General features: G+C 43.2%; 2 protein-coding genes across 14 annotated transcripts in view; one reads left to right on the top strand and one right to left on the bottom strand.

Moving 5' to 3' along the window:
* Window positions 1-17,969, top strand: part of Ctnna2 (catenin alpha 2) — a 1,179,603-nt gene that overhangs the window by 813,492 nt on the left and 348,142 nt on the right. The gene's annotated exons all lie outside the window — the stretch shown is intronic.
* Lrrtm1 (leucine rich repeat transmembrane neuronal 1) lies at window positions 1,117-17,698 on the bottom strand. 4 transcript variants are annotated; one of them, XR_015447619.1, is made up of 2 exons: window positions 14,511-17,698; window positions 1,117-2,289 (listed from the first exon to the last, which is right to left on the bottom strand). XR_015447619.1 is itself a non-coding variant. In XM_087201996.1 (2 exons), the coding sequence occupies exon 2, from the start codon at window positions 16,381-16,383 to the stop codon at window positions 14,815-14,817; it is 1,569 nt and encodes a 522-aa protein (XP_087058122.1). In that variant the 5' UTR covers window positions 16,384-16,442; window positions 16,556-17,698; the 3' UTR covers window positions 14,449-14,814. The 4 variants fall into 4 exon arrangements, 3 of the variants coding, with proteins under 3 accessions (XP_087058122.1, XP_087058125.1, XP_004844689.1); XM_087201996.1 differs by lacking the exon at window positions 1,117-2,289 and having other exon boundaries at window positions 14,449-16,442; window positions 16,556-17,698; XM_087201999.1 differs by lacking the exon at window positions 1,117-2,289 and having other exon boundaries at window positions 14,449-16,442; window positions 16,706-17,698.

Here is a 17,969-nt window from a genome sequence, read left to right as displayed (position 1 = left end):
AAAAATTTGAATAAGTATAGAGGAAAGAAGAAGAGGCATGTGCCTAGCAGATGTGATAGGAGTAACTTAGGCACCTATGGAGTTGGTTTGAATAAAGGGGAAAAAATCATGGCCTCTTTGGATTTTATCAAATTTATACTTCTAAATGGTAACACCTATATTATTTCATGTGATTTCATCTAGTGATGATGATAGATTGAATTATACTCTATTGCAAATAGCATTGTAAAAGGAGATAAATCATGCACAGTGAAAATATACTTCTCTGGTAATAATTTACACTTGGGCCTGGGATTTAGCTCAGTGGTTCTGCTGCCTGCTTAGCAACCACAAGGACCTGAGTTGTATCCCTGGTACCAAAAAAAAAAAAAAAAATGTAAACATACATTCGGTACTAAATGTTAGGAAGAAAATGAAGAAGAAGAAGAAGAAGAAGATGATGATGATGATGATGATGATGATGGTGATAATAATGGTACTTATTGAATACTCACTCTGTACCAGGTATACATAAATATTTTACATATATTTATTCTAAGTTTCCCAATAACTTCAAACTAAATACTCTGTGTGTGTGTGTGTGTTTGTTAGGTACAGGAAATTGAACCAGGGAACATTGAGCTACATCTCCAGCTTTTTAAATATTTTTTATTTACAAGGTCTTGCTAAGTTGCCCAGGCTGGCCTCATACTTGTGATCCTCCTCCCTCAGCCTCCTAACCATTCAGGATTACACATGTGTGCCTCTACATCCAGCCAAAGCAGGAAAATTGAACCACTTTAAGACTAATAGAGGCTGAGTTGTTTGTCTCATATGACACAGCTACTATATAGTAGAGCTAGGATTCAGATCTAGGCCTACTATATTCCACAGTCCAGCTATTTTTCATTCCTTAGAGCCCTAACGGCCAAGGACCAAGCAAATAACAAAGAAAAAGCACAGATCTTACCTGATGATATGTGCTTAACTTGCATCTCTGCTGGGGTATAAATGTAATCTGTTTCAACCAGCTCGAAGTTCAGTGCAGTGTAAAGCCATTACATTTAGTTAGTGCTTCATCCCATTTGAGAGTACAAATATGTGGGCTTAGGCAATTATTTTCTTACTTAATGGCTTAATTACCACCTTAAGATTTGACCTTGCTGCTCAGTGCATCTCCCCCTGCAAACTACTTTGTGTTAGATGTACAAAACCTCATTTCCAGGCCTTTGATTTTAGTTGCTGCTCAGGATCCCCCTGTGACAATGTCCCAAGAAAGGGACATTTACCTGAAGGTGAGACAAACACTTGGAAGCCCATGACCCTCTTAGCGGAGGGATTGATAATCTCTTAGCTATCACCACAAATTTATGTTTGCTGTTAGAAAATTGCTTTGGGAAATGATGTGGATCACAGAAGTAAATTTCTTGTTATGATAAACTTCAGTAGTGAGCAAAGCAGATTTTTTTGGGTGGGAGATTCCTAGGTGTTTTATCTCATTTTTATTAACATTCTTTAATATTTACCACAGTCATACTTTGTGAGTCAAGCTGTTAGTGCAAGCATTGAACTACAGAAAAGACTCAAGAATTTCTCTGGAGAGGGTACCTTCAGTTTTGTTTTACAAACAGAAGCTGTTGGGAACAGATGTGCTTCAGAGAGCTGGCTGAACTTAAAAGAATTAAGATGAAAAATAAAATCTCTAAAACCCCACCCCACAGATAACAGAAACCCACTGCCTCTGGACTGGCCCAAATTCTTCAGCCTGTTTCCAGAAATTGCTGTTATGCAGTCTGCACAGATGGTGGAGTGCTTGGACAAGGAAGGGAGGGAGGAAGCTTGGCAGGGCACCAGCTTAAAGCACGATTCTTCTGCTGCTGCTTCTTCTTCTTTTTTTTTCCCAAAAAGCTGGGCTTGGTAGAACATAAAAACAAAAACAGATCCTTTCTTTCAATTACATCTGCCTTCGTCCCAGTTCTTTGTGTTTGGTGGCCCTGGGTAAACAGGTGGAGCCCAGCAAACTGCCTGCTACTTGATGTGTGGCTGAATTTTGCTGGAATTGAGAGCTGCTTGTCTGTGGAGTCCAGGAACACTCTCGCAGTGACACATATAAGGCCATAGTGGGAGCCAGTGGTTGAGGGCTCATAGAGTAACATATGCCCTTTTGATGGCAATGACAGGATGGAATAAGTGATTATCATTGAATCAAGTTAGATTTTTGTTCCCTTCTTCTTCCAGAAGTCTCTATTTAAGCTCTCAGAATATCAAAAAGGCATATGCTGTTCAGAGAAAGCAGAGTGGGTATGGAATCTGTTGACAAAAGAACCATTATATTAATAATGATAACAGTAGCAATAATAAGGCAATCACTTGACACACATCTCAGAGTATTTGTTATTGTGGGTCCTGTGTGAGGGCATCTTTGTCACTTTCTTCTAAACTAAGTATCCTAACTGACCCCAGTGAATGGAGGAGGGAGGACTCTCTCTCCTTCATCTCATTAGCTCTACTAATTGCTCTTCACTATAACTTTCCTTTGCTAATCGCCACACTAGTTCTTACATCTGCGAAGATAATGTTTGTATGGCTGATCGAGTGTTCTCTTCACATTTTCCTCCTGGAGCCTCTTCTCAGTTTCTGCTCCTAAGCGTCCTTTCTGTCATTCAATTTTCTACCCCTCCATTGCCATAAACACAGCATGTGACTACGTGAGTGAAGCAATGGAAGTGGGACTAGTGTTGATTGAGAATTTGTTATTGGCCAGCACCTCCACAGACTTGGTGCATGTCATCTCTCATAATCTTCCTAAAAGCTGCAAGGCAGCCATGGGTATGATCATTTTAGAAGTGTGGAACACTGAGGTTCACAGAGCTGACACAATGACCTGCCTATGGGCACTTGTTCCACTTGAGCAAGACTGTATTACATAGTGGGGGAAACAAGTCCAGTGAAACTAGGGCCTTTCTGTCAAGGAGCAAGCAGCACTCTCTGTTCAGTCTTGTGGCCTTACAATTACATATGTGCCCAATGGTGAAGTTGTGAGGCACTTAGTTCAGAGCAATGACTCATAGCAGGAATTACAGGAGAACCTATAGCTTGTGGCCCTCAGAAGTCACACTGTGTGTACCGCCAACCACATCGCTCATGTCCCCACTGTCTTAAGAGTTTCCACTGACTTACTTAAATTTTTGCATAGGACCTCACAGCTTTTGAGAATCTGTCACTCACTCATATTATCTCATTTGATCTTGACCATATTCTTGTGAGACAGGCTAAACGGGTTATTTTCTAAATTTTGTAAACAAGGGAATTGAGGTCCAGAGAGGTAGTGATTTATCTAAGCCAGTAAATGGCAGAAGCAGGACCATGATACTATCTATTAATTCTACACCCAATTTTAAATATATCATGAAGCCTCCAAATAAAGGTAACTCTGGAAGGTGATGCTTTAGGAGGAGCTGATAAGAGCAAGTCTTCTGATTGAAATGGTAGCTGTCCAAATAATCTCTGAATCCTAGTTTTCTTCATTAAACTACCTGTACTTCCTTTGAACTTCTCAAGGCCTTTAATGGTGTGATGCTTTTCTTTCTTGCAATTGTCCCTTCCTCATGTCTATCATTGTATAGTCATTGTTTCCCAGCTTTTTTTCACTATTGCCCTCTCCCAGAAAAAAGTCTGTTTAGAATTCTATCCTGAACATTTCCTCACACTGAAATTTTAACATTACATAGGTAGTGTACCTGTTTATGTGCTATAGGTATATCAGAGCTTTCTTAGATGTTTTCTCACCCAGACAATAAACTTTTCACCCTCCAGTGCAACATTACTCCCAAAGAGAATGCATGTTGTAGCTCATACCTATCAATTAGGTTAAATTAAAGAAAAAAAGAAGGAAGGAGGTAGGATGATAGATGGAAGGAAAAAGGGATGGAGAAAGCTCTAACAATAAAAGAAGACAGCAAAGACACAAATAAAACACTAAAATGAAGATAGGTTTCAATTTCCCAATACCTACATCTTTTTTTGGCAGTATAGGTTCGAGTGTGGAGATTTCATTTTAGCCACAGTAGTCCCAATATTTCTCTCTAAAGCTATGGCAGAGCATGCTCTAGTCCTTCTCTGAAGGTATCACAACCACATGGTGTGACTTGGAACAGACTCAACTTTCCGTGTATAGTGAAAAGAGGATGTTGCCTCTGAGCAGACCTACTTTTCAACTGTGATATGGGTGGAACTTGACCAACATTAGGGCCTTCCCTTGGAGGAAGCTTGATAAATTCATCAGTTTGCCTGTTGGTAACTGTAGAGAAGAATGTGTTGGAGATTACTCTTACCTTCCTTCCCTTTTTAAGGTCATATCTTCCCTACCAAATCAGATATACAAGAAAGCCAGAATTCACCACTACTGATATAAGAAAGAACAGTCTACATGGGTACAATTGCCTTGCCCAAGAACCAGGAGCAAACTGGCAAAACTAGAATAGAGATTCTGCCTGTTAATATGCAACTTTTTTTCCCAGAAGAGGTCAACCTCAAGTATGTACTTCTCATTGTAATGGGAGCAGCATCAAACCATGGCTGATTGTATGCAAAGAAAAAAGCTTCTAAAATAAACACCAGTAAATCTGTTACAGTTAAAGATGTATACTTAGTGTCCTGGGGTCTAGTATGATTTAACATTATCATATGAAATAAGAGTTTGGGAGTTGGATAATGATTGCAAGCTGTGGTTTTCCACCTTCAGGAATTGAATACAGAGAGCACACAGAGTGGAAATGAGTTTGTTCTGCCTTATCAGAGGCCCACATGGACAGTATTATCTCAAACTGGTCACTAGCCTTCAGTGTGTGTGAAAACAGAAAGACTGTGCCAAAGGAATGTGTGCCCCTGAGTATGTGCATATTCCACTGGTAGGGCAGGTTTGGCAAGGCTACCTGACCACACTGGTATAACCAAGCTGGTTAAGAACCAAAAGAAAGTAAGCTGTGTATAGGCTAAATCCTAAATTAGTTGGAAAGCTATGAAGGGATCCATTTATAACTTTCCTACCTCCAGTCTCCACTTTCTGAATCTGTAAACTTCTCTTCAGACCACTGCTTTCAAGAAATGGTGGGAGCATGACTTTGGAGAACAACAGCTCTGGTTATATCCTGATTCAGCCTTTCCCTGGCTGTGTGACCCATATTTCATCTTTAAGTGTATTTAAAAGAAACTAATCTAGTTTCTGCCATGTGCCAGTCATTGTTCTCGATACTTTATAAAGGATAGCTAACCTAAATCTCAGTAGTAACATTTAATTCTCACAACCCCTATTTCCAATCAGAAAGGTTAAGAAACTTGCTAAAGTCACTCAGCCAGAATTTGAATTCAAGCTCTGTGACTCCCATGACACATCCTACTATAATGACCTTGGGAAAGTCTTTGGACCTCTCTAAACCTCAGTTTACCTGTTTTTAAAATGGAGATGATAATACTACTCTTAACAGGGAGGGATGAATACTAATTGCAGGGTTAAATTAGACAACGTTAAGGACTTGATAAGTATCTAGAAAGTAAAATATATAACAAGGACTCCCAAGGGTGAGGGATTACTTTGCATAAAGGAATGTGAAAGAAATGACAGAATCTTCTGCACACTCTCAGGGTGAGTCTGGCGGAACGAGGCTGGCATGGCCCCCAGTCTAATGCTTCACCTTCACTGATATAATCATTTACAAGTTAAATGGTTCTATTATTCACCAAACAAATAATGTGATTAATTCCTGGAAAGAAATGGTGAGCTACTTTGATTGAATGAGTTGAGCAATATAATTAGAACTTAAAAAGTTGGAGTGATGTGTTATCTTCAGTAGCATCTCACTTACAATGCAACCTCTCTTCTTCCCTACAGTATGTTTATTTTTGTCTTTTTGTATCTTTGTGATTTTTGAAATAATTTGCCAAAAAGAACCAATATGACAGATTCAAATAAAAATTCCCTGGAAATAACATAAAGGACTGAGGCTGAATTCCAAGAAAAACTATGATTTTTAAAGTAAAAAATTTTAAAACAGAAAGCCTTGTAGACTCAGTTGTGGAGAAATATAAATTTCCCTGAAAATGCAATCACCATGGAGCAGTGACACAAAATCACATAGTGCGAAGTTGTTGTGCAGCTGACGGATAAATGACAGAACTGCCTTGGCCACCTGAAGACAGATTGTTGTACTGTTCCATTTATTCTGTGTAACTTGGCTTTTCCAGATCCTTCTGTGGCACACTAATCTAGCTCCTGAATGCTTCTGAGCCCTCTCTTTTATTCAAAGCCGCCTACAGCATCTGTGAGAGGTCCCTGTTATATTGTTTATAATATTGAGAATTCTTAGTTGAAAATAAACACACTGATGGTAAACACCTAAAAACACATGGTTTTTAAAGAGGATGTTGGTGTAAGGAGGTATGATGTGCTTGATGATCTCATCTTTATCCTGTCTTTAAGGTCCGTGAACTGTTGGTGGATCTGCACTGGTACTTGATCCTTTGCCTACACCGTTTCATTTAAAGGAACATGGCAGGATCTCCTCTTCAAATATACATCACCCAGCTGTTTTAGTGTGTGAATTTCTAACATTAGAGTGATTTCTCTAGGTTATTCCCCTTCTAACCGAAGTCTTTATTTAAGCTGCTAAAAATCTCTTAAGTAGAGTCATCACCACTCATCAATCAATGTTCTACTAGAATTTAGTTTTTACACCCTTGGAAAAGACAGTTGCAAAGCTGTTGATGGCAGTAGGTAGAGGGGATGGAAACATTTTGGTGCTGGGGTATTCAGAAAGTGTTGACATCTTTAAGGATGCTTCTTGGGCGTTGTGAAGGCTTCTGTAGCAGAGGAAATAGTGTCAGGTACAGGGTGTGTGTGGGATCACAAAAAGGGGCAGAAGTCAGATTATGGTGCCAAATTTAAGAGTTTCCAGAGTCCAATTGGAGGAAAATGCACAAAAGCAGATATGCAATATGTTTCCAGGACTGCTGCAGGAGTTAGTGATGCGGGTGTTTTGAGCCGAGCTACCCCTGCCTCATAAGGACACAACCCTTCTGTGAGGAAAAGGGAACTCCTAGAAGGGGAAGGACACAGAATTCAGAAGAACCATTTCTAGCTGCCACATCCAGAAGTATAAATGACTGACCTTAGGTAAGCTGCATGACATCACCAGATTTAAGTCTTCTTGTCTTAAAACAGGACAAGTTCGTGCTTGCCTTGTAAGATGCATGGGAAAATTGAAACAAAATAATAATTATAAATGCTGCAAACTATATAGTGCCCAGGAAAAAATTTGAAGCACATCTGTACTTGTACATCTTTCTCTATCAGTGCCACCTGGTGGAGTCATGGTCATAGCAGTAGGAGGAAGAAAGCCCTCACTTAACCTTGACCCTATCCAGCCCAGCCACACACCGCCACATGTTTCTTTTAAAGCTTCAGTCAGATCTTAGACCTTGTAGATCACTATGCCACTCATGTTATGATTCTGAGACCTTCTAGCTTAGTGCTTCTTAACCTTGGATCATCTAGAAGCTTCAACTCCACCCCAAAGCCACACCATAAACCTATTATATCAGAATCCTTTGGAGTGAGACCCAGGCATGTTAAAATTCCCAAGTGGTTCAATTGGACCACCAGAGTTGCAAAAAACTGTACCCCAGGGTAAGCAAAAGGCAAAGTGGATGCAGCTAGAGAATTTTTTCTTGTAAAGCAGGAAGAAAATGGCTTTCCAACATTACATTGAGAGGAAGCAAATAGTCAACATGGAGATAATAATAAAGAAAGAAAGAACAAAAATATTGAGGAATCATGTATAATAGCTGTTTGTGAGCAACGTAAAGGACAAATCTTGAAATTCTCACTTCTTACTGTTTCTTTTTAAAAACTCTCACCTCCCTCTCACACCTTGCCTTCCCTCTCCCTCTGGATCTTGCCTTCTTCCTCTCTTCCCTATTCCCACCTCATTTAACTAAAGGGGTCTCAACTCCTAATATCAATTGTGCCCACTTACAATATGGTAAAAAATATCATAAACAAATATTTTCCTGTACTTCTTCCAAGCCCCATCCCCCACACCCAAGTAACGCTTGTCAGGATTTTTTATTGGCTCCACTTTATAGCCCTGTGTCTCAAGTCTCTAATGTGGGTGTGTGTAAGGTGTCATCTCTATGAATTTCTTTTAATTCTTCCTGCCCATTGTAAAAATTTCACCCCCCCAACATTCACACACACACATGTCTGATCTTTCTTCTCCTACTTCTCCAAAGCCTCTGTCTCCCTAATTTTTTTTAATGTATGTGCCTTTTCTCATTCATAGTCAGGCAAGTCTGATGATTTAGGGTATCTTCAAAACGGGAATTTAGGGAGATTTCAATTTTCTGGTTAAATGTCACTAACTTGGAAACCACTTTGGTATCATGTTTTATCTGAGGAGAGAGGTATGGTAAAATACAAGTCCAGAACTGGAAGCATTTTCAAGGACTACCTGGGCGAATTCTCCTAAGATGAGAAAGACAGAGGCTCACTGAAATATGGTGATTCCAGGCCTTCCCAAGGCATGTGCGTATCAACATCTGGTTTAAAGACCAAGAATGGGCCAGGAACGTAGCTCAGTGGCACAGCGCCTGCCTGGCAAGCACAAGGTCCTGAGTTCGATCCTCAATACTGGAAAAAAAAATAAATAAAGAACAAGACTAACTCTAGACTCTATTACTTCTAGAAACTTGCCTGATCTTCCCTGCAAAAGTGTTCTGGTTAAGAAAGGACCAGTCTGCCCTAAAGTGGATTCTATTACAAGTGAGCTGTCTAGTTCCCTCACAATGCCATCCGCCATGAGTTTCACTCATTTCCTTGTCTTCCTAGCCCCAAATGCATTTGTTGTATGCCTGCATCTCTAGACTACCCTGCTGCTAACATCTGAGATCATTTCCTTGACTAATAATTCCCACCCTACTCAGTAAACTAAGCACATTGATTTTTTTGATGGAGGTTCATTTTCACCTCAGACACATTCTAGTAATGGCTGGCAGTGAGAAAGCACAAGCAGGTGGGCCGGAACTGTTAAGACTCCAGAACACCTCTTGGAAGAAATAGCATGTTTCTCCTTGCGCTTTTATTAACTTAATCTTTACTGTTAACTTGACTCTTTCTCTGATTCCCAAATAAGGTATTGCTGAAGAAAAAATGGGCCAATTGAGGGTCTGACTAGTTTTGTCCTAGTTAATTTAAGTTTCACCATATGTTCTTTGAAAAGCTTGTGCTAAGTACAGGTCTTTTGCTGATTAGTGAGCAACCTGAGAGTTTTTAATTTAGACTTCCAGTTCCCTGACAAAAGAGCAGACAACCAAAAGGGAATAGATCGAGGCAATTCAACAGCTAACCTAGAGAGACCACTCTGCAAAGTTGAGGTGCAGTGTACTGGTATAGTCACATTGTTACTTTCTACCAAGGAGCAGTGATTCTCAGTCTCAGCACTCTTCATGTTGTGGGTCAAATAATCTCTTGATATTGACAACATAGTATGACCTCTACCTACCAGACACCATTAGGTCTCCCCACCATCCATGCCTAAAAATGAAAAATATCTCCAGACATTAATAAGAAAAACCTGTCCACTGGGTGGCAGGTTTTCTGCTGGTCGGTAACCACTGGCATAGACACAGCTCATGTCATCAGTAAGAAAGAAAGGTGATTAAATCTCTGATAGTAACATATGGATGTCTGTACATTACTCTCTCTGAATTAAGAGTTCACTAGTAAGAGATTGGACTGAGTGATTACTGGTCATTTCTTCTGAAAACCTCTGAGAAGTTTTCTGTTGGCAGGGTTATGCATTACTTCATTACCAGGAGCCAGAGCAAAGGAGGTCATCGTCAAAATTCCTGTACTCGAGCATTACAGCCACGACATCTAGCAGAAGCATTTGGGCATATACTTTGTGCACAGTCCAGGCTGTTTGTTCAGTGTAGGTATAGTGAGGGGAACCATTCAAAGAAAAAAGAAACAAGGAGTAGCAAAAAGGCCAGCATATTGAATTCCAGTGCTCCCAATCACTAGCTGAGTGACTTTGCACAAAGCTTGTAACCCCTCTGAGCCCCAGATTCCTCATATAAAGATAAGTTTGCTAGTATCTCATTCATATACTAGAATCTAAGCAAAGGCAATTATTCCAAGTAAATTCTCAGTAAATCTTATTTCTCCATCTCATTTACATCTGTGGGTTAACCTTAAAAATGTTATAGCTAGGCCTTTCACTTTCAGCAAAAATCAAAATTCTTCAGAATGGTGTACAATTGAGGAAAGCTAGGAAATAGATCCCAGTCAGAAGAATTTTTCCTCTCAGATCCGGGCCGGGGGGGCGGGGAGTAAGAGTGACAATATTTTCAGTGAAGAAATATATTTCTTACCCCTAATGTGAGAAATACTCTGAAATGAATGCATTGTCATTGCTGGCTCTAACCATCAGACAGTGGGTGTACAGTCTGCATGACAAGAGAAGCTTAGGGGAGCCCCGGCCTGTAAAGCCTATTTCAATTCATAACTGATGCCTGAAAACACCATCAGCCATACTGGTCCTTTACAACATTACTGTGGCTGGTTTTATCGGATCTTTACCTGAGTAAAGTTTGATAGCAGAAAAAGGGAGGGAGTAATTAGCACTAGAAGGTAGTTATGTAAGGTGATTGTATGTATGTGTGTGTGTGTGCATGCTTGTGTATTTATATGTATAGCTATATACATAAAAGTGCATGCACATATGTACTCATATACATGAATATATATGTATACATATGGGCATATGTATATTTATATATATGGAAATTCATGTATGTGCATCCTTAAACTCTTCTCAATATGTATTTCAGGAATCTGTTTACCAATCATATTAGCTAAATTGTATTATTTGTCATTCTATCAGTGGCAAACTCAAATCACCTAACATAACCACCCATTTACTTGATGTTTACCTTGACTATCTTGAAATATTAGGATACTCCTTCTCCAAAACAGACATAAATTCTTATCTTTCGATAATTTTCTCTGTGAAGAAGTATCTGATGACTTTCATTTTATCAAAACATGGGATCCATTGGTGCCCACTGCTGCTTGGCCATGCCAGAGAGAACAGGCATCAAGCTTAGTGACAAGTTGATTAATACAAATCACAAATTCAGGTGGCCCCTAATCCATGTCATGATCTGTGTGTAGTTGCTTGGGAAACTTGGGAGGAATAACAAGTGGTGTTTGCCCCCCTAATTACTAACACATCAGCATAAATGTGTTGTTGGTGCTAAGTCATACCAAATGTCTGCCTTCCTGGAAGCAGGGAGAAAAGGTAAAGTGTTCTCCTTATACTTCAAGGATCTTGGGAAAATATATAAATCGCTTTAAAATTTTTTCCTTTTGCTGAAATAACCTTTTCTTTGTGAGGGCAACTTTATAGTCTTGGAAACATAGGGCCCATTGTGGAGCTGGTGGTCTCAACTATCATGGCTAAAGTCTTAGCACCAGGGGGTGACTTTCCCGTGAGTACAGTTAAAACATGGGTTTCATTTACACCTGCTTCTCTGACACATAACCTAAAAAAAACTATCTGGGCTAAGACTGGTAAGAAAGTGTCATTTGTCATTTGAAAATTTTTTTTTTATATATAAATATTTGAAAAACCTCAATACCATTGCTGAACTTTAATCAGCTGGGAAGGTGCTGTAAATGGAGGGTTAATCCATCACACTGCCCAGGAGGAGACATGAATTGTGGCCTTAAATTCTTTTTAGATAACACTGGATAATGAGATTAGCACCCTCTGTGGGAAAGACTCAAAAAAGATGCTACACCTTTAAAAATTAGCTTTCCTTTACAATGCTCAGTAGTTTGCTTACAGGGGTCAGAGCAAGTTTCTCCGAAGCTTAAAGATTAATTAATTTGAGGGGAAAAAAAGATTTCAAGTGTTACAAAACCTTAGTGAAAACTACCATTCTCCCTTATTCTTGGCTTCTCCCTCCCCTCCTTGCCTTTCTCCAAAGCAAGAGGCACAGGACCACAAAATGATGTGAGCCAAATTTCCTCTATTTGTGTAGGAAACATGTTTGCTTGCCTACAAAGATACACAATGCAGAAACATACAGACTCACACACAAAGTAAGAATACAGCTTTCTAGAGCCATCATTCACTCCTACAGCTCCAGACTGCAGAATCCTCTTTCCAATGATCTTTCTTAAGATTTACATGGACTTAAGATCTTAACATCATGAATACATGATATTTAGTCATGGGCTGGGGGGAGCAGCAGAAAACAAAGCATGATTATTCTCTTTCATGGCCACATTGAAAAAAAAAAAGATGAAAATGTCTTGGAGACGGAATAAACTGAAGTTTCCAGTGTTCATATTTCTAGGTGGTGGGGGGACCTGTACTTCCGATATTTGCCAGAAAGGCTTTGCTTCTGGAAGCTTTCCCTCTAAGCGTATCAACACAGCCTTTAATGCACCAAGCTTTTGGCACTGGGTTCCTGTAGCCTTCCTATGAGGAGGCTAAGAGAATGAAGTCTCCCTTTAATGGATACAATTTAGGGATCCTCCTCATAAAAAGGTATGCTTTTTTTCCACAGGAGGTCTCTTTTAGGGGGTTTTAATTGCACATGTGAGGCATATTCTGTCCCTGCTACCCTAGCCTCAAAGTGGTATGGTATTTAGAATGGCAACTTCAAATGATCATGTTTAGGCTAAATCCAAAAGCACCTCCTCAAAGTTGTCAAACAAAGCACCTCTCTTTTAAAACATTAAAAGTCTAAATCGGGGTTATATACATGTAGTATGTCATAAAGCTAAGGTTTAATTACAAGTATAACAAGATAAAGTTTTCTATAGAAAGAATTATCTAGGGAGAGTGGGCAGGAGAGAAGGGGCTATCTTAAAGATATTTGCAAAATATTTCTCTTGAAGGAGCCTCTTAGAAGCCATATTTTATGACATATTGATTTGTCCATAAGTAGAAGAGAACTCTACCACCAATCCTTAGTTCAAGTAAATCTTTTGGTGAAAATGTCCATTTCAAAAGGCTGATTTTACTTTTTAGATTGGTGGCTGGAGGCATTTGCATTTTGTGGCATGGTGGCATGTTTGTTTCCCATTCCACTTCCTGCTATTTGAGCTTATCTCTCAGAAAAGGGGAAAAAAGTAGGAGAGACACTAGGCTTTAGTATCTTTTAGGAGTGTGAGAAAAGAATTCTGGACATAGTGCCATTGGTTCAGTGTTCACCATCTGCCATCTCTGACAGTTTATTTCAATCACACATCTAATTAAATCGTTTATCTGGAGAAAGACCTCTCCAGCAATGCATGCATCCCTCCCCTTACTTTTTGCTGCTGAACCCACCACCTGTCCTACCACCAGCTCCTTACCCTTTAGTTCATTTTAGAAAAAGATCAAGGAAAACCCTGAAATCTCAGTGAGAGACCTGGAAACGTGGGGGGTGAGAAAGGGCAACAGTAACCCCAACACACACACAAAGTGAAAAGCACAGGGAAAGCAAGCATTACACAAAAAGGCTATCTGGGAAGAGGCAGCTTTTCTGTCCCAGGTTAACAAATTTTTCCCATCTCAGTAATAAGCAAACACAAAATTAAATGAAGATTGCTTTTTCTCTCATCCTTGCCCCCATCCCTGCGGTATCAAGCCTGTCCTTAAATTCTCTTGCTACCGTCCATTACCCTATGGGCATTCATCCTAAATCAGGATTTCCTCTTTGCCCTTAGTATCTCCTATGTATGCTGTCACTGCTCAGAGCCTAAGCTTGCTGCAGTTTTAGCAATGTGCTCCACAAGCACAGATTTCAGCTTTGCACATTGGAATTCCACCTCCTGCTCAGTGAAACCATACAGAGCTGAGCTGAGGGGCTTTAACCTCAGAAGGTATCAAAAAGGGTACAGATGCTACTCATTCTGGTGAATCAGAGGCATGGGAGAATTACGAATAAGTAACATTTGGGGGTGAAATTTTGAGTTCATTTGAAAGATGGTTCTATTAAGTACAAAAACATTTCTCAGAGGAGAAACTGTCTGGCACTGCCTTTTAAAAGCCATTTGCAGTGATCTCTGTCTGCCCTCAAGTCTAAGCTATGATGCCTCAACTTCAGTCCACCTTTCGCTTGTTTTAATGTGGTTACATTGCACTGCCCACTCCCCAGATAATACCCAGTCTTGTGGACTTTTTTCACCCCTTACTCCTGTGGGGAAAATTAACCTGACTCATTACACTGATAGGCTTTGTTTGCCCTCCTTAACAGTTCAAGCTGCATCTGAACACTTTGCTCTCTGATTTTTTTTAATCTTCCCACTGGTCAAGCGCCCCCCCCCAAGAACCCCACCTCCACCTCAGGGAATTGTAACTGTTGCATCTCTTATAACACAGGTAACAATTCATTTAGGTTACACCAGTCTGTAAAAACTGTAAATGCTATTTTATTTTAAACATTTTAGTTTACAAAAGAAAATCAATGATTGGTACCTTTTTTACACTCTCAGATTCCTGAATATGGGCAGATCTTCAAAGGGAGGAAGGATTTCTCATATGAAATTTAAGAGACTGTCCTGAAGGTTGTGGGGTGGGGTTTTGTTTGTTGTGTTTTATTTCATTTTTGTTTTAAGACACGATAAAGCTAAAAGGTCAAGTCTCTGGGAGAGAGCCCCTACAGTTTCAGTCAGGGAGCGTATCAGCACAGACAAGGAGTCCCAGGCCCGGTGCCGCCCGCCCGCCCGCCGGGCTGCCCAGGCGAATTTGGTAGCGCATGGGTTGAGAGCCCCTGGGACAATCACACCTCGCATTCCCTCGCGGGCTGCTGGTGGCAGGTGCACGAGCCATACTCATTGATGATCACCAGGGCTCCCTCAATGTGGTTCGGTTTGTAATCAACATAGTATTCCTGGGCAGACATGGCAGCCATCTGATGCATGGTCTGTTTCTGCTTTTGCTTCCTGCGCTGCGTGACAAAGCACTGTCTAAGCTGCCTGAGACTGGCTGGGAAACACTTCCAGGACACGTAGAGCACCAGGACCACGATGAGGAAGGAGAAGATGAGGGCCATGGTGCCGGTGACCACCTTGTGTATCTGTACGGCGTTCTCTGCGTGCTCGCCGCCGGGGAGAGCCACCGTGGCAGGCTCGGGCGTGCCGTCGTGCTGTCCCTCCCCGCCGTCCTCGAGCGTGGTGGCCAAGCTGTCAGGGGCTCCCAGGTCACTGCGGTTGGTGACGGCCGAGAGGAGGTGGCCGCTGGTCGGCTCGGCCCCATCCTCGCACAGGTGGAAGGCGTACACGGCGTCCAGGACATCCTCTCCCTGGGCGTACTCAGGGCTGGCGCACTGCAAGCTGCCGTCGTAGCGCCCTTGGAAGTTGCTGAGCCAGGACGCCAGGGCACACACGTTGCGCCCACAGTCCCACAGGTTCCCAGCCAGAGTAATGCTCATAAGCGACTTCCAGGAGTTGAGGATGCGGGGCTCGATGTAGGTGAGGCGGTTGGAGTCCAGCTGCAGGGACTGCAGGTGCGGCACGGTCTCAAACACATGGGGCTCCATGTACTCGATCTCGTTGCCGGACAGGTCCATTTTCTCCAGGTTCCAAACCCAGTCCAGCGAGCTGACCACAATGGCCACCTTGTTCCTCCTCAGGCAGAGCGAGTTCAGGGAGATGAGGCGCGGGAAGTGGGCGAAGTTCACCTTGACCAAGTCGTTGTGCTCCAAGTGCAGCTCGGTGAGCTTGAACAAGCCGGCGAAAGAGTTGCGCGCCAGACTCTTGAGCTGATTGTATCCTATGTCGAGAAACTTGAGGCTGCGGCAGTCCTGGAAGATGCGCACGGGCACGAACTGGATGGCGTTGGCCCGCATGTGCAGCGTGGTGAGTTTCCGCAGCCCGTGGAAGAGGTCAGGCGCGAGCGCCTGCAGCTTGTTGTAGGAGAGGTCCACGCTGCGCAGGTTGGGCATGGGCCGGAAGGTGGTGTTGGCCAGTTGGGTGATCTGGTTGGAACTCAGCGTGAGTTCCTTAACTCGGCGCAGTTTCTGAAATGCGTCCCCCTGCACGGAGCAGATGTGATTGTGATCCAAATAGAGCCACGTGAGCTGCATTAACCCCGTGAACTGGCCGGCGCGCAGCTCCGAGAGGCTGTTGTAGCGCAGGGACAAGCCCAGCAGGCCGGACAGGTTGTGGGGCGCCTCGGTGAGGTTGAGCGCCTCACAGTACAGCAGCCGCCCCTCGCACCGGCACAGCTGCGGGCACCCACTGGGGGCGGCGGGCAGCATCTGAAAGCAGGCCCCCAGCAGACACAAGACCACCCCCGAGGGCCTCTTCAGCAGCCAGTATAGACAGAGACCGAGCAGCAGGAAATCCATTAGCGAGAATCTTTCCAGAGAGACTGGAGAACGTCCATTGGAAGCGCTCGGTCAGAAATCTACATCATATTTTATTCCGAGGAAGGGAGCGGGGGAGGGGGAGAAAAGGGCAAAAATCAAATAAATATATAGAAAGAAAGAAGAACCCCCCTACCCAAAACCACACTTTCACCTCTAAGCATGCAGAAAGCTGGGCGGCATAGAAAGTTCACAGCCACGGAAAGATCAAAGAGATGGTGATTTGGTCCATGTTAGAAGCTGCAGCAGAGAAAGGGGAGGGGAGAAAATCTTCGGGAAAGAATTTAATTAAAAAGTGTCTTACCCACCCTTTTCCAGAGAGTGACAACCTCCATTCAGCTGCTCCCTTTGTGTGCAGGCTAATTATATGCAGGGCGAGAGAAGACCCCTCTGTTTCTGAGGCAGCCCGGGTCCGCGGCCGGCGGATCTGGCAGGCGCACAATGTCTCACTTTGCTGATCGGCTCGGGGCTGCAAGGGCGGCGGGCGAGGCGGGGAGGCGACTTCTAGGACCTGCAAGTTTCCCAACTACGTGCCGGAGCCCGGGCTTCGCCTTCCTGCCGCCGTCCTTTTCCTCTGCAGTTCGGACTGTGACGTTGTGGGGGAAAAAACTCCAAACTCGGGGCTCGCGACTCCCCGGGATTTGACAGTCTGGTTAATGTCCGTCATTGGAAATGACCACTGACCGGCGCCACCTTTTACTCCGCGGAGACCGCCTGCCATTCGCGCCCCGGGCAGCTGCGGAGAGCGGGCACGCTCATGCCCGGCAGGAGGCTTGTGGAGCGGCGAGGGGAGCGGCGAGGGGAGCGGCGAGGGGAGCGGCGAGCGGAGCCTCGAGCGGAGCCCGGCTCCTTCCCTCCGCCAGGCAGTGTGCGGCGCGAGCCTGTACAGGCACCTACTGCTCACTGAGTGTCGTAAGCTGCTCACGATCGCGCGTCCTCCCGAGCACCTCAGGCATGGGCAGATTGAAAAGGGGTGGGCATAAAACCAACATTCTACCGAACCGCTAAAGTAATATATGTCTTTGATGAAATGGAAAACACTTTCAGCTTTTTTTGTCCATATTTCAAAAGGAAAAAAAAGGAGAGAGGGGGTGGGTGAGGTAGGGGTAGTATCATCAATGACAAGATATTTCCAAGTGGGAAATTGAAATATTCTCTACTCTCCCCCTTCTCTTTCGGGAATATACCCCCCCCCAAGCCGTCTACGTGTAAGAGATACGTAGGAATCTGTAGAGAAATCAACAATCAACATTTGGTCCTTTGCTTTACTTACAAAACCAACTTGAGAGAGGACACAGGAAGGCAATGATTTGGGTCTTGGCTATGATCCCCCCCCCCCCCTTGCAAGCACCGGAGTTCTGCAGTGAGCCAACCCTATTTTGGTGGTGGTGGGTGGGGGGAATACTTCCAAAGCCACCCAGTTTGGGAAGCCAGCCCAGGCCCTGTAATGTAAGACCCAGTGTGGCAGAAAGGGGTGAGTGTGGGAGGGGGGTGATTTGCCCGAGATCGCGGGGCGGGGGGGGGGGGGGGGGCTTCACCAGGCTGCACGGAAATGTGAGGTCCATGCG

The sequence above is a fragment of the Heterocephalus glaber genome, unplaced genomic scaffold, assembly GCF_053883595.1.
Source record: "Heterocephalus glaber isolate CG9 unplaced genomic scaffold, H.glaber_assembly_v1.0 deba00000470, whole genome shotgun sequence".
NCBI lineage: Eukaryota > Metazoa > Chordata > Mammalia > Rodentia > Bathyergidae > Heterocephalus > Heterocephalus glaber.
The sequence above is the reverse complement of the archived record's forward strand: the minus strand, read 5'-3'. Positions and strand labels throughout refer to the sequence as shown.